This window comes from Phyllostomus hastatus, unplaced genomic scaffold (genome assembly GCF_019186645.2).
Source record: "Phyllostomus hastatus isolate PE091 unplaced genomic scaffold, TTU_PhHast_1.1 phas_contig_58, whole genome shotgun sequence".
Taxonomy (NCBI): Eukaryota; Metazoa; Chordata; class Mammalia; order Chiroptera; family Phyllostomidae; genus Phyllostomus; species Phyllostomus hastatus.
Window position 1 is genome coordinate 32612548 of NW_025333916.1, and position 15973 is coordinate 32628520.

Consider the following 15973-nt stretch of genomic DNA (forward strand, 5'->3'; position numbering starts at 1 on the left):
TCTAGCTCCTCTGAAGATTTTTTGTTTGCTTCTTCCCAGAGCCTGAAGCCAACAGTGTGGGTTCACTTTGATTCAGTATCAGGGAAAGATTTTCTGGGCCATCCAGATGACTTACATCTGTGCTCTTTACCTCAGTGCGGCTCCCTGCTCAAGAGTAGCCATGCAGGTCTCAATCCCAGCTGGGAGGATGCCAGAGCCTTCATTTTACTGAGTCCTGATGTCAACATTTGTTTTCCAAGCCCCTCAGTGCTCTCGAATGGCTGGCTCTAATGGTTAGCCACTCTTCCTGGAACTGGCACAGTCCACAGAAGCCATGACCCCAGATTCCAAGGTCCCCTATCTAGATTCATATTTCTCTCAGCTATTGGCTAATTATCTCTACCTGCCATGGTATCTCCCAGTGCCTTCAAGCAAATATGTCTGTATTTTGTTCATCTTCTCCAGTTGTCTGTGGTAACACAGTTGATTTAAAGTAACTGAAAATCCTTCAGTCCATTTTTTTTTCTAGTTCAACATTTTAAGAGATTGCATTTTTCAACTTCTCTGCTGACACTGGCTCTGGTTATGTAGTGGAAGGCACAGCCCAGTCTATTACCAACGATATGCTCTTTTATGTGAAATATCCCACATGTCACTCAGGCCTAGACCTGTACTGACCACTAGAGCCACCTCAGAGTTTGAGATCATGTCTTTACTGATGTTCCTATTGCAGAGAACATTGTTTTCATTAATGTGCCTTCTGTGTCTTAAGGACTCTGCCTGGCTATGTTCCTGCTGCCTCTCATCTGAGCTGGCAGGAATCATGAGTAGATCATTATCTATTGAATTTGGTCTAAGGCTCAAAAAGCTCTGTTTCCCTCTCAAAGATGAATGACTACTGATTAGAGTCATTCTCCCTAAGTCAACAAGAAGACCATGCCAAAAAGTGACATGGCCAGAAGTGGAACCCTGCAGCTTTGGCCCAAGCAGGCCTGTGGGACTTAGGGAGAAGAGGCATATACACACAGAAAAGGGGTGTGTATGCACATCCCAGGGCTGCCGTAACATATTAGCACAAATGGGGAGGCCTGAAATAGCAGAAACCTATTCTTTCTCAGTCCTGGAGGTCAGGAGTCTAATCAAGGTGTCGGCGTGGCCACACACACTCCAAAGACTCTATGGGAGGAGCCTTCCTGCATCTTTCAGTTTCTGTAAGTTGCTGGGAATCCCTGGTGTTCCTTGTGTTGTAGCAGCATCACTCCTGTCTCTGCCTCTCTCTTCATGTAGCTGCCTCCCTCTGCGTGTGTCTGTGTCCAAGTTCCCGTCTTCTCATAAGGATACTGGCTATTGCATGAGGGCCCAGTAGAACTGTACCTTGACTTAGTTACATCTGCAAAGGCCCTACTTCCAAATAAGACCACATTCTTGGGTATTACAAGTTAGGATTTGAACATACCTTTGTGGCATGTACCATCCAACGCACAACAGTGTACTTCATCTTCTGCATGAATCTGCGATGTTATCCTCTACCTGGACCCAATGTCCTTAGACCTGATACTGCTCTTTCTCCAGTTTCGTATGATAAAGTGATAGTTCATTGACCAGAGAGGGCATTGGTGTCCAATCATCTGTTACATGTCTGCTCCACCCCTTGACAGAGCTCAGTTTCTCACCATGACTAGTAAGTGACAGGCAACCGGTGTTCAATAAAGTGTTTGTTGGGGGGGAAAAGGTATTTATTTAAATTAATTAATTTAGTGCCAGAGAAACAGTCAGAGAAAACCAGCACATTCCCCATAGGGAACAATAATCCAGACGGGTGCAGGTTTCTCATCAGATGTCATGGAGACCAGAAGGACGCGGAATAACATGTTTAAAGTGACCAACTAAAGGGCCATGGGGTCAGAGTTGCATGTCCAGCAGAAGCACCCTTCAGAAGTGAGGCCAGTGAAAACATTCCCTGGGGAAGAAGCCCAGAGAGTCTGTACCAGGACACCTGTTCCAGAAGGCTCCAGAAGGCTTGTTAAGGAATCCTTCAAACAGAAGGACATGATATCAGAGGGGAACCCAAACTGTAGGAAGGAAGCAAAAGTAGGACAAACAGAAGACATCCAAGTAAGCACAATGGACTATTTCTCCTCTCTGCTCCTACTAATTTTTCTGGCTTTGATGTCTGTCTTGTCTAACATTAATATGGCCATCTGAAGAGTATTATTTAATTGATGTTTGTTTTGTCAATGAAAGAACGCTCAGCCTAAGAAAAAGTTTTATGAGTTTATTTGAGCCAAACTGACAATAATTGCTTGGAAGCAAAATCTCAATGGATTGAGAAAATTCCCTGAAGAATGACAGTTTTATGGCTTATTTTGTACCTTAGAATCAAAGGGGAATCCAGAAGGAGGGCTACATGGAATACACTGATGGTACATTAAGGGGGCAGGAGAAAGCAAAGTGGAGAAAGGGGGTGAGGAGAAAGCTTGCTTTCTGTTAGAAATTCTTATGTTCAGCCGTCCTGTGTGGTTACTTTCAGTCTCTGAGTTTGTAAGGCCAGCCACGTAACTCCACCCCTTCCCCCACCCTGCCCCAAGCTTCCAGGTTTAGTATGCGGTCCCTTTTTTGTTACACAATCTTATATATCTTTTTACATTCCTTGATTTATAACCTACCAACACCATTATATTTTAAATCATAGACCACATGTGCATGTGTTTTTGAAATACATATGATGGTTAAGGAACAATTACAATATTGCACAGTGGGATTTCCAGTGTGTATGGATGCAATACTACTACCACAGGATGAAGTGAGAGGAATCTATATGGTGAGAAGGTTTCCCATCCCACTTGAAGTTGCAAACTATTAATTCTAAGTAGATTTAAAAGTAGAGTGAGAAGTTCATATGTATATTGTGGTCCCTACAGTGACCACTAAAGATTGTATACAAAGAGATACAGTAAAAAACCAATAGGTAAATCAAAATAAAATACTAAAAAGGTTTTAATAATCCAAAAGAAGGCAAGAAAGGAGAAGAGGGAAAAAGCAGAGAAGACAAACACAGACTATATAATAAAATTGTATATCTAAACTCCAGTGCTTCAATAATTAAAATAAATGTGAATGGTTTCAGCATACCAATTAAAACAGAAATTGTCAGACTGTATAAAAGCGATAAGACCTATCTACATGCATCTACAAAAGCCCTACTGTAAATATAAAAATATAAGTAGATTAAAAATAAAATGATAGAAAAAGATATCACACAACACCAATTTTAAAAAACTAAAGTTACAGAGTAGACATTAGAGTAAGGAAAATTACTACAAATAAAGAGGAATATTACATAGTGATAAAATGATCACTTCACAGAGAAGACATACTAATCCTAAATTTGCATGTACCTAACAACAGAGCTTCAAAATCTATAAAGCCCTTATAACTTCCCTTTACCTTAATTACCTCCTTAGGGGCCTCATTTCCTAGGACAGTTACATTGGAAGTCAGGTCTTCAATATATGAATGTGGGGGAACACAATTTAGTCCATAACAATTCCTCTCTCAGGAACTGATAGGAAAGTTGACAGAAAATTAACAAGGGTGAGAAGAACTGACCAGCACCATGGACCAACAGGATGTAACTGACATTTGTAGAATAACACACCAAACAATGTCAAAATACACATTCTTCTTGCACACAGGAAGACCAGGTGTGGTCTATCTCGTTGTGATAGACCACACCTGGTGTCATAAAACACATTAAAAATTTTTAAATAAAAAAACTGCAATGGAATTAAACTATACACACAACGAGATAGACCACACCTGGGGTCATAAAACACATTAAAAACTTTTAAATAAAAAAACTGCAGTGGAATTAAACTAGAAATCAGTAACAAAAATATCTGGAAAATTCCCCAATATGTGGAAACTGAACAGCACACTTCCAGGTAATCCAGGTATTCAGGAGATGTCTCAGAAAAATTGGAAATTATTTGAACTGAATGAAAATATTGAATAACAATATACCATGTGAAAAGTAAGCAATGTTTAGAGGGAAATTTACAGAATTAACCATTTGTATCAGAAGCATTTAATTAGAAAGAATAAAGAAATGCTTGTATTTAAAACAAAAAAATTAAAAATCAGCTATCAAAACTTTCACCTTCAGAAATTAGAAAAAGAGGAGGCAAATTAAACTGAAAGCAAGCAGAAGGAAAGAAATAATAAAGATAAGAAAAATCAATGAAATCCAAAACAGAAAGACAATAAAGAAAAAAAAATCAATGAAACTAAAAGCTGGTTCTTCGCAAAAGATCAATAAAATTGATAATCCTTTAACCAGACTAATCAAAGAAAGAGAAACAGAAAGAAGACACAAATCTCCAGTATCTGTAATGAAAGAGGACATGGCATCAGGTCCCCACAGACACTAAAAGGACCGTAAGGGGACATCACACACTCACAGTTCTGTGTTCAGATTCTGGGTGCTAAGTTCTGTGTGCAGAATCTTGAATCCCAAACCAGATTCCAAATTCTAGATCTGAATTCCTAGCTCACGCTCCCTGTCACTTGGGTTGTCAAGGCTAGTTTTCAAATGCAGAGGTCAAGCCTGACTCATGGCAAAGTTAAGCCCCTCCCAAGGAAGAATGGTCTTTCCGTTCTAAATGGCTACATTTGAAAAGGTTCTGTAATGCCCTACAAAGTTCCTTTAGTTGGTCTCTTGGCGTGCAGAGCCTAAATTCTTTCCCGTCTCACCGTTAGGGAAATGTGGCTGATCACTGCAGAGATGGGTCCGCAGCCATTCACGGTTTGGTGTGTATCTATCTGCACCTCTTCGATCAACTCTTTGAGGTCAGTTTGGCTGAGTGTGAGCCCCTGGCCTGTATTCTCTTTCCTTGATTATCCTAAATATCCTTGATTATCTTAAATCCGTTGCTCTTGCCAAGAAAAGAGGACCCTGCTTTTCTTTCCTTTATAAGTAAGCTGGCCTTATTTAGTTCTCTTTTTCTGCAAAGTCCACTCGTTTTGTTAACAAATGCCTAGTGCCGGTCACTGCGTTGGTTTCCCAGGACTCGATGCACTCACTCTTTCATGTATATCTTCATGTGGTGTTTCTTCTTCCAGAAAACTTGTCTTGCGTTACACTTATGCTGCTGGGTTGTGCTTTGCTCTCTTCCTCAGGGTCAAGTGTGTCCAGGGGTGGCTTTGCCCATCTCTGCACTATTTCCCTTTGAGTCCCTTCCTCCCCATCCTGCGTTACTTTGAAACACTACCCTTCATTTCTTGCATTTCTCTTAACACAATATTCATGGTTGTGTCCCTTGTATTTTAGTCTACTCTAAATTTTAAAAATATTTTAAACTCTTCCCTGAGTTCAGGCATTTGCCTTTTCAAATACTTTCTTCGATCACTTCACTTCTAAGTTGTTCTAATTCTAAATCACTATCGTTCTTTCATAGCTTTGATCATTTTGTTTCTTTTTAGCTCCTTTCAAAACACTAAGTTATGGTTTCCGTCGGTTTTCTAGTATAGTTTTCAGATGTGGTACAGATTTAGTGACACACAGCCATTAGTGTGGGTTAGACATTAGCCCATGAGCCAGTTTTAAGTTCCCTTCAAGAACTGGGAAATAAACCACTTAAATGAACTCTATTAATATCACCAAAATAATCAACTTACGAAAGTATTAACAACAAAACTGAGGACTACTAAAAATTGAAAGATACCTGTTTACATACATAAACTATTTGTTGATTCTGCTTCTTTGGCTTTCTATTCTAAATAAATAAATATTTATTTCTGCTCAATTTTCTGCTCAACAGTATTAAACAAACCACTTGACTCTCTCAATAACCGATATGACATTTAAACTAAATTAAATACATTTTTTCTGTAAGACCTGTCGTGGGTTTTTTTTTGTATCTGTCAGTCCATACAGAAATGGAGAAAACCAAATCCATCGTTAGATTACTGGGATGTGGATTTAGTGGAGCTCGGCAGAAAAATACTCCTAGGCAACAAGAAAATGGTAGAAGGGGTAAAAGTAAGGACTTATTTGGCATTTTGGCTTCAAGAGGTGCTGACGCCCGTCAGCGCAGGCCAGCACTGGGGCAGGCAGGACTGAGTGCACCGTTCACCCACCCGCATGGCCGGCCACAGTCGTCACCACCTGGCCGCAAGCACCTGCTCTTTCCCTAGATCCGTGGAGCAGACAGCAGTGCCTCAGCTCCGTCAGGTCTCTTCTCAAACAGCACCGCCCTGACCAGGCCCCTCCTGCCTGTATGGCACTAAGAACCTGCTCAGTGCTGCTGTCCTGGCCCTGCTGCCGTCTTCACTGTTTCCGTGGCGCTTCTCACCTTCAGATGTGTTGTATCATGTATTGCTGCCCACATCCCCGTCTCTTGTCACGGGAAACGAAGGTCCAGTCTATACCCAGCACCTAGAGCAGGACCTGGAATAAGTAGGTGCTCAATAAACACGTGTTGAATGAATGAATGAAGGCTTCTTCCACAGAACTGAACTAGTCTTGGCCTCGCTCATCTGTCTTCCGTTAGCACAGGCAGCCGTGAACCGGGGAAGAGATGGCAGGAAGCGAGGCCAGCTGGGCTCCATGAACAAGGCTGGGTAGAGACCCTGGCCTGACAGTGCTGGGAGGTGCTGGCAGGCTTTCCTGGCGCTCTTTGCCAGCTGTTTTCATCCCTGTGGCATTTTTCTCAGCAGGGCACGTCATGGGATTCCAAGAAAAGGGATATGTTACAAGATTAAAAGACAGTTTCTGAACACCCGTAAAGTTGGTAAGAATTCAGGTGCGTGTCTGTGGGATAGGCTGGGCCCCACTGTGTGCCCGGTGTGGCCGCCTCACAAGGACTTCAAAGGTCGGGGGAGGAAAGGGGCTGCAGACCTGCGAACAGGTGACTGAGCCCATTGTTCCACATATCTGAAAAATCAATTGGGTCCAAAGTAAAAATATTTATTTAATGAGCAAAGACGTGTGGCTAATTGGTTTTTAAAAGAATATTGCTTCCTGCTCCTTGAGATTGAAAAGGGACCTTTGAAAAAAATGTAGGGACTGAGTTCTGAAAACGGTCAAGGTTAAATAAGCACAGAAAATGGCATATAACCCAGTGGAGGCAAGACTTTTTCCTTGGGGTACCAAGAAAAGCGGACAGCTCTTGGAGCAATACCGTCCCAGTGGAGAGTACACCCCAAGACAGTGTACACTGGAGGGCCAGACTGCTGCAGGCCGGTGGCAATGTGACAACCCCCCCACCTCCCCATTTCAGGGGTCCCAGGGACACGCCACATACTACAGGTCTGCGTGTCTTTGGGAGGTGGTCTCCATTAGTGAAGAGCTGACTTCTGGAGACAGAACTGGGTGTGGGTCACTCAAGTTTCATGACTCCTTTGAGCCCAGATCACTCCCTGTAAAACAGACACCAGAGAGTGCTGTCCCCTCCCATGGGATCCTTGTGACACCAGCAACATGCCTGCCGTGGCTCAATAAGGCTGAATCTGCGCTTGACAGGGCCTGCTGTTCAGGGATGCAGATGAGGTTCTTCTCTTAGGTCACCTGTGCCCCGTCCCACTGTCAGTCCTGGTGTCCAGTGTCCTGGGACCCACCCCCAGTCCTGCCCAGGAGTCCCAACAAGTAGGAGGATGCAGGACCCTGTAGAGCTGTCTTCCTGGTATCTCACACACAGGTTCATGTCTACCATGCAGACGGGGCCCAGACAAGAGCCCACGGAGCAGCGGGCCTCGCAGATAAAACAACCGGTTGTCTTTAGAACTTGGGCGAGACATTTGACCTCTGCGAACATCAGTCTTCTGGATAAGCAGACTGATCAAGTTGGCGTCCAATGTCTTTTTGTGTTTTGCTATGCTGCCGAATTTGGACTGTGTGTATATGAGTTTCTTGGGGGTGCTACAACAAACTGCCATAGACGAAGTAGCTGAAAACCACACAGGTGTGCTCTCCCAGGTCTGACACCAGGTCTGACACCAAGGTCACTCCAGGCACTGCGGGGAGCCAGGGTCACAAGCGTTCCCAGCACAGCCTTTGCAAGCACACAATGTAAAGTCAATTGTAAACTTCTTGAAGGCAAAGGTCTTCTCTCACTCCTGTGTTATTTTTCTGACTGCCACCTGTAACAACAAATCCAGGCTCTGTCCTTGCCCCAGGGGCCTCATCATTGACTGCTTATTTCAACTCTTGATGGTTATGAATGGCAAAGGGCGGGAGGGCTGGTTATCAGAATTCTCTCTCTTTACAGTTAGGAAAGTAGTTATTCAGTTTCAAGTTTCTGTTTGTGCTTCACCCTCATCTGCTTCATTGTCCACACAAACTGCCAGGATTTTGGTCAGGCTGGAAGCTCACTCAGACCTCCCCAGGGCAGAGGAAGTGACACGCCCATCCTTTCAGGCTCTTCCCCTCTGACTGAGCCTTGAAGTGAATTGAGTCTACTTGTCACCCGCTCCCCTGCTGGCAGCACCCAGCTCCGTGCCCCCTCCCTACCCCTATTCTGGGGCCCTGTTCTGTCTCCCTCATGTGGAAAGAGAACCTCTCTTTCAGCACAGTCACACGTCTTACAAATATTCTCATCTGCACAATGGCATGTGGCACAGCCTATCCACACGTTTCATTCACCACCTGAGCAGACCTCAGGATGTGGTGGGAATGCATTAGCTGCAGCAACAGTCACTCCAAACTCGTATTTTCTCTCTCAGCCAGAAATCTAGAGGTAGCAAGTACTAGCTAACATTGGTTTGGAGTCTAAGTTGGGTACCTCTGTGATGCCAACCCCCACCCCCCAACTGCCACCTCATTGCTCCAAGATGACTGCTGCAGCTCCAGGCATCACAGCTGTGTTCAAGGCAAGGAGAGGGGGCATATCATGTGCCACCAACAGACACATTCTTTTTTCCAAAAAATCAAAACTTTACCCCAAAATGCCACTGTTGCTTCATGCTTACTTATCATCAGCCAGAACTGGCTAACCATAGTTATAACAGATGTAGGGAGGTTCTCGGTCCTCTATGCTGAAAACAGGCAAGGTTAAAGGGATCTAAGAACCCCTCAAGAGACCTGTTAATTTTATTTTAGAGAGGAGAAAACTGGCCCCCTGAGGCAGCGAGGCTGCCCATAGCACCCCTGCTTGTCCATGGGCCAGGCTGCCCCACTGACAGCCATCTCTGCTTCTAGCTGTGCTGCTGAGCCTGAGCGTTCCCACACTCCACACTGCCCACTTTAATTAGGGTGTGATCAACCAGCCACAAAATGTGTCAGTGTGTGGCCTCTCCTTGTGCTCAATGAGCTCTGCCATGTGACAGCCCTGAGACCAATGAGAATGATGAGCTGGCAGCCAGCAGGGTGATACCAGGTCTGCAGAGTCAGTGTAGGTGGGTAGCAAACTACTGGGGGGCAGTTAGGGACAGCTGACCTAGGGTGGGGCATGGGCTCTGCGTGGGTCCTTGTGTCACCCTAGGCCACACTCCACCTGGTCCGGAACCCCGTGCTCCCTAGAGCCTTATAGGAGAGAGCAGGCCACAGGTCCCTAGACCCCACAGAGGTGGGCCTTGTCCTTGGAAAGGCTGGGGACCCTGGGGCTGTGCCTGAGGGCTGCCCCTCGATCCTGTACCTCTTCCTGTCAGTGAGCAGAGGAGCAGGTGGGAGGATGATGGGCAGCGGGTAGGCACAGGGGCAGCTCCCACTGGAAGGTGCCCAGTACACAAGCAGAACAAAGACACAATGTTTGTGGGGCGCCGTGTGCCAGGACCTGTCCGAGAACTGCCCAGCACTTGGAGGTGGCTGCTCCAGAAAGTGTGGGGGGCCCTGGACACACCTGTCCTTGTACTCCAGAGTGAGATGCCCAAGGGGCTGGCAGGGCCTGTCCAGATGGACCCACAGAATGCAGAAACAGGGGCCTCATTGTCATGTCTCCGCACGTTCAAAAACATCTGGAAGTCACAGTTTTCCTTGAGAAGTCTCGGGTTTTTATGTGCTGGCAACTGTAGGAAACGTCTGGCCTCTATTCCTCTTCCCATGACTGAAGCCTCCCTGCCCCCGGCACAGGGTGGCTCAGGAACACGTGGACTGCGGGATGGCGGAGGGGATGGGAGACTTGTGGGGCTGTGGGGGGTCTCTGCTGGACACAGGTGGAGGGAATTGTGCCAGGCCTTGCAGGAACTGAGGAGTTCAGCTGTAATCAGCAAAGCTGAGCCCTTCCCGCCTTGGGGGTTCTAGTTGCGTATCCTTGCATAGCCCATTCTAGCTGGGTTTTACTTGTATCTTAAATGATACCTCAGCAAGACAAAAATGTTTACACTCTCAGGTGAAACCCCCATCCCACAGTCCACAGGGTGGCCCCTCTCTGCTTCCTGCTCTGATTGCCTTTCACGCAGACATTACTGTGTCCTGACATCCACTGTAGTGATGGTCCATGAGGGTCCATCTGTAGGTTGAGTGTGTGCCCCCTCTCTCAGGGGACTGCTGAGACCCCAGGGACCAGGGCCCCCAGCTCTGAGGGGAAGCTACTAGAGCTGGGGGTCCTGCAGGTGGAGGCCTTACACCACTAATTCTGACCATCCCAGGATGAGGCATGAATCATGCACAACAAGAGCTTCCACATAAAGCAAAGACATGGGAGCCTCCAGATCTGGACTCCCTCCTGGCCACAGCAGCTGCCCCATGAGCCGAGGGAGCTCACGCAACACCCTGTCTTGTCAAGTCAGAGAAGAAGCAGGACCGGAGCTCGGTGTTAAAATGACTAGTTACATGTTGAGATGTTATGGTGAACCCCTAGCCCACCCATTAAAGTGTTTGCCTAAAAGTTGCCTCAGAAAGGCCCTTTCTCCCCATCTCATTCCACGCTTCGGGGAGAAGTTAGTTGAAAGAAATGAAACTGACAATTCACAAATATTAATACTGATATTTACTGTTAGAAATACAGTGAGGGAACAGGCTCTTTCATTCAATATTTATGAATGAAATGAACACGAGAAGGAAGTATATCCACTGCAAAGCTGTCCTTGGTCAGATGCTCCCTATGAGAAAGTGCTGGTAGGGGGAAGGGAGGGTGGAGAGGGCCAGCTCCCTGGGTTGATGGCCACCCCTGCCTCCCATCTCGGCTCCTAGAGACTCAGGAGCAGCACTGGCTACAGGCCCATCAATGAGAAGTCTTTGGGGTGCATCTGCACGGTGTCCACCTGCAGTGTCCACTTCCAACGTGGGAGTGAGGCCCCAGAGCACTTCAGCTCAATGGTGCCCCACAGGTGACCAAGGGCAATTCCTGCCATTCAGCTGGGAAAGACCCACAGATTTGGAGCACTGGCTGTGTGCTGCCCCCCACGTTCCTGTACGTGTGTAAGAGTGCATTTGGGTGGATGGCTGAGAGCCTGCCTGAAAGTGTGCATTGGTGTTACTGCACGAATGCGTGCGTGTGTGAGTTGTCAGTGGACACGAAAGATGTAGGTGTGTGGTTCATACTCAGGATCACGGGAGCTCCCTGCCTTGTGTGGGCCTGGTGCAGAAGCACAGGTGAGGCTGTGCTCTAATATTACCCTGATTTTCAGTCAAATCGCACCCAGTTGGCCACTGTGTGGTTTCCTCATTGGTAAAATAACATTGCTGGCTTTCTCACAACACAGAGATGACAGACAATTCAGAGTAGCTAAAACATGTTTCAGGGGCATGTAGGTTCCCCTCAGCCGCTCTGGCTCTGAGGACCTGGGATAAGCTCCGGAGTCTTGGGGAAGGTGGGAAACCAACCTGTTTTACATCTCTAGGGTGCGCTCCAGGGCATCTCAAAAGGAACTTCAAAACAACATCCCACTAGATTTGTCTCCATAGAAAAGAAGAAACAGTTAAAAAAATCTGGGTTTAGTGGTCACAATCTAGTGTGACCATTAAAAATGATGTTTAATGATGATGTTGAAGAGTATTTAGCAACAGTGTTCATAAAAAGGAAAAAAATTGGGTTGGCCAAAAAGTCCGTTTAGTTTTTTCCATAAAATAAGAGATAGGGTTTTCATTTTCACTAATAACTTTATTGATTTGGACATTTTGAGTATGTCGACTACCTCTGGTGCAGTGTAATGTTGATTGTTGTTAATTAATGTCTCAATTTGATCGCTGTCAACTTCAACTGATCTCCCCGACCATGGGGCATTGTCCAGTGAGAAATCTCTAGCACATTAACTTTGCAAACCACTTTTGACATGTTTGATCAGTCACAGCACCGTCTCCATACACTGCACAAATATTTTTTTTGCTTTTCAGTTGTTTTTACCTTTCTTGAAAAAATAAAGCATAATATGCCAAAATGTGTATTTTCTTCCATCTTCAATATTAAAATGGCTACACAGAAATTCACTAATTCTGATGTTCTTTTTAAATGCATGCTGATATGACAGCTGTCATAATACAGTCTAACAAAATTGTTTGGAATGAAGTTAAAGACAACTAAGCACTACTAGAGCATCGTACGGAAAAAAACAAAAGGACTTTTAAGCGAACCTAATGTGTGTCTATGAGAATGCTCAGCATAGTCTCACCAGTGTTAAATACACACTGGCTTGGAAGACGTCCCTGAAGGACACACGTGAAGTGTTAACACTGGTTATCTCTGCGTGGGAAAATGTTTAACATTTGTTTTCTTCTGAAATTTTTTGCCTCTTCTACAATGAATATGCAATACTTCAGTAACAGAAAATGTGATTTTCAAAGTTTTTTTTGGCACTTCTGGGACATTAGAAACACTGTGTGGTGCTGTCCCACAGGACATGTTCAAGGTCTGCTCTCCACAGCTCAGCCTCAAAGACCGGGCCACCTGACCTGAGGTGACCGCAGGCAGGAGGAAGCAGCTGGTGTTTGTAGTGTGGGTTGTGTCTGACAAGCTACTTGTCTTGGGTTGTGACCGACAGAAGCCTTTTGTCTGCCTTTGTTTGCTTCTGAAAAGCAAGGATATTTGTTCACTATTTCTAAGTCTCTTGGCTGCACAAAGTTCCACTCAGCAGAAACCTGGTGTGGTGACCCACAAGCTGGCCTGGGATGTGCTGGACGCCCTCCAGTTTTGTAGGAAGGGGACCAAGGAACAGTCTCAGGATAGATTGTATTACAGGACAATCTTCACCCAGTGTTACTGAGTGTTCTACGGTCTGGATAAATGACTGCACGGGTGCCCAAGGAGGAGGCCTGTGTGGCAGGTTTGAAGCTCAGAGTTGGGGCACACTGCATAACACCACCTTTACCCCACACACCCCTATATTGCTCCACCACCCTGCCTGTGACATGCCAGGGGACGATACTAACAAGCTGGTTAAATATGGGGTTAAGGGGTAGCAGGGGCGCCCCCAGACACCAGGAGGGGGTTAGGGAGGGGTACCCAGGGTATCAGCTGGGTGGGGCAGATTCAGACCTGGAATGGGGTGTTCCCTAAGTCCTGTAGATCTTAAGGGCTCCTCACGACTCCCCATAAAGGACCCAGAGGAACAGACGCAACGAACCTTCTGGTCAGCGGGTGGCTAGCAAAATCGGACACTGGAGATCGCCGAGAAGTTGAGAACCAGGACAGATGAGGACTGGCCGCCGCCGAGTGACTAAGGTGGGAGAGAACTGCTCCTCCACGTGCGGGGATTTAGCCCAGGACATGGATAATGCTGGGGGGCAACGGGGTCCTCATCTTGGGGCGGGTCACTAGGTGGGACTGGTCTTCACGTGGAGCCGGTCACCAGGTAAACCGGGGTCCCTACCCGCAAGCGTCTTTCCCGGGGAAGGCACCAGGCTCAGGAAGCGACAGCGTCTCAGGGACATCGTAGGAAGAGCAGTCCCGGGTCACCCAGCGCCCTAGGTCCTGGGGCAACTCAATCCAACCCTGCGGCCAGAGGTCTGGACCACCCAGGTTACCTGCTTCAATTGCCCTGGCCATTTTCCTCACTGCTTTAGGTCCTCGGCCCCGCCTTTTCGATCGGGTCCCAGCTGCGGGCCCCGCCCACTTGCAGTCCCCGCCGAGTCCCCGGATCCTGCCGCGACCCCGCCCTAAGTCCCACCTAGTCCGGCCCCCGACTACCAATCTGCGCAGGCGCAGGCTCAGAGGTTTGCCGTTTGAAAGCATGGCGCCAGTGGGCTCGTTGCTGGTGCTGTGTGAGGACAAGATCCGGGAGAAGAGCGGCCTGGCGCCTCACCACGACCTGGGTGCGTGGTGGCCGGCAGGCGGGCGGGGAAGCTGGCTGAGGGTGCGAGCTTCCCGCCAGGGGGTCAGACCAGAAGCGCCGGCACAGGGACCAAGCGGGTCTCGAACGATCACAGGCCTGGGAGGTGATGGGGTGGGAGTGGGGGGGGCGGTGCAAAAGAGAGGGTGAGGGGTGGAAGGCTGGGTAGGGGGCCCTTGTGGGGAAGATATGGGACGTGGAGGTAGGAGGGGGGGAGGGGATGAGGTGGGGGACCTAACTATTGCAATATAATTGTGCATTTTATGTTTCTCCCTCCACTTCACATATTTTAAGGCTGTGCTATTTGTCACATACTATTCAGGATTTTTGGTCGTCTTGTTGGAGTGACTCGTATTGTATATGCAGTGTTCCTCTTGACCCTGATAATTTCTTTTGTTGAGACATCTGTGTTGTATATTAGTGTAGCCGCTCCAGCTTTACTTTGATTGGTTGGCAGGGCATATCTTTCCCCATCCTTTTACTTTTTATTTTAACCTGCCTATATCACTACATTTGAAATTAGTTTCTTGTAGACAGTGTATATTTCGTTCATTTAAATACATTGCCAATCTCTGTCTTTTGTAGTGTATTTAGACCATTTACACTTAATGTAATTATCAACACAGTAGGGCTTAAGTATGCCATTTTATTATTTGTTTTCTGTTTGTTCTCTTTGTTTTTGGTTTGGTTTCCCTTTTCCTGCCTTCTTGTGGTTTATTTGAATATTTTTTAGCTTTCCATTTTGATTTACCTTTTATATTTTTTAGCATATCTCTTTGTTTGTTTTTTTTTAGTGGTTGCATTACAAATTACAGTCTACTTGTGTGGACATTTTACCAGCTCGGGTGAAATGGAGAAACCTCGCCACCACTTAGGTTTCATTATCATCCCTGCTTTATATTTTAGTTGTTTTAAATATTTCCTGTACATATTTTGAAACTACATTAATGATAGTACAGTCATCTAACATTTTAACTAACTCAGAAGGAAACGTATTTACCCACATGTTTATCCTCTTATTTTTCTTCATTCTTTCTTGTATCTTTATATTTAAAGAACTTTTTTTTTTAAGATTTTATTTATTTATTTTTTAGAGAGGGAAGGGAGGGAGAAAGAGAGAGAGAAACATCAATGTGCAGTTGCTGGGGGGTCATGGCCTACAACCCAGGCATGTATTCTGACTGGGAATCGAACCTGCGACACTTTGGTTCGCAGCCCGTGCTCAATCCACTGAGCTACGCCAGCCAGGGCTAAAGAACTTTTTTTTAAGCAGTTAGCTTTGGGTACGTGTCCTGGTGATACACTCTCAGTGATTCTGTATTTGAGAATATTTTGTTGGAAGTCCTGAAGGCTGTTTTTGTTAGATGTAGATTGAAAGTTACATCTAACTGGGTTGAAAGTTCTTGTCTTTCATCATTTGAGAAATGTGTTATCACGTCTTCAGACCTTTGTGGTTTCTGAAGAGTAATTCCCTGCCGTGTGAATTATTTTTCCTCTGTGGGTAATGCCTATTAAGCCTATGGTCTCTCTGTTGCTTAGATAGAATAATTTTGGCCAGTCTGTCTCTGCATTTACATTTTTAATTTTTTCCTCTGTCATCTCTATTCTGTTATTGAGCCACTCCTGTAATTTCTTTCTGTTTCAGCTATTTTTCATTTCTGAAATTTCTTGTTTCTTTTTTATAGTGTTTTTTTGCCACGAGTTCCTATATTTTCATTTGTTCCAGGGGTGTTTGCAGTTGCTTACCAAATTATTGTTATAATAGTTGTCTTAATATTTTTGTTAGAGAATT

At 45.8% G+C, this 15973-nt stretch overlaps 1 protein-coding gene across 3 annotated transcripts in view; it reads left to right on the plus strand.

Annotated features, from left to right (window-relative positions):
* Positions 1-14044: 14044 nt before the first annotated feature.
* The window catches only part of CEP72 (centrosomal protein 72), a 32691-nt gene continuing 30762 nt past the window's right edge, over positions 14045-15973 (plus strand). For 2 of the 3 annotated variants that reach the window (XM_045848052.1, XM_045848053.1), the window contains exon 1: positions 14057-14164. In XM_045848052.1, the coding sequence (XP_045704008.1) occupies positions 14083-14164 (82 nt within the window). In that variant the 5' untranslated portion in view covers positions 14057-14082. Of the gene's footprint in view, positions 14165-15973 lie in introns of all 3 variants that reach the window. The other variant, XM_045848054.1, reaches the window with a different exon arrangement.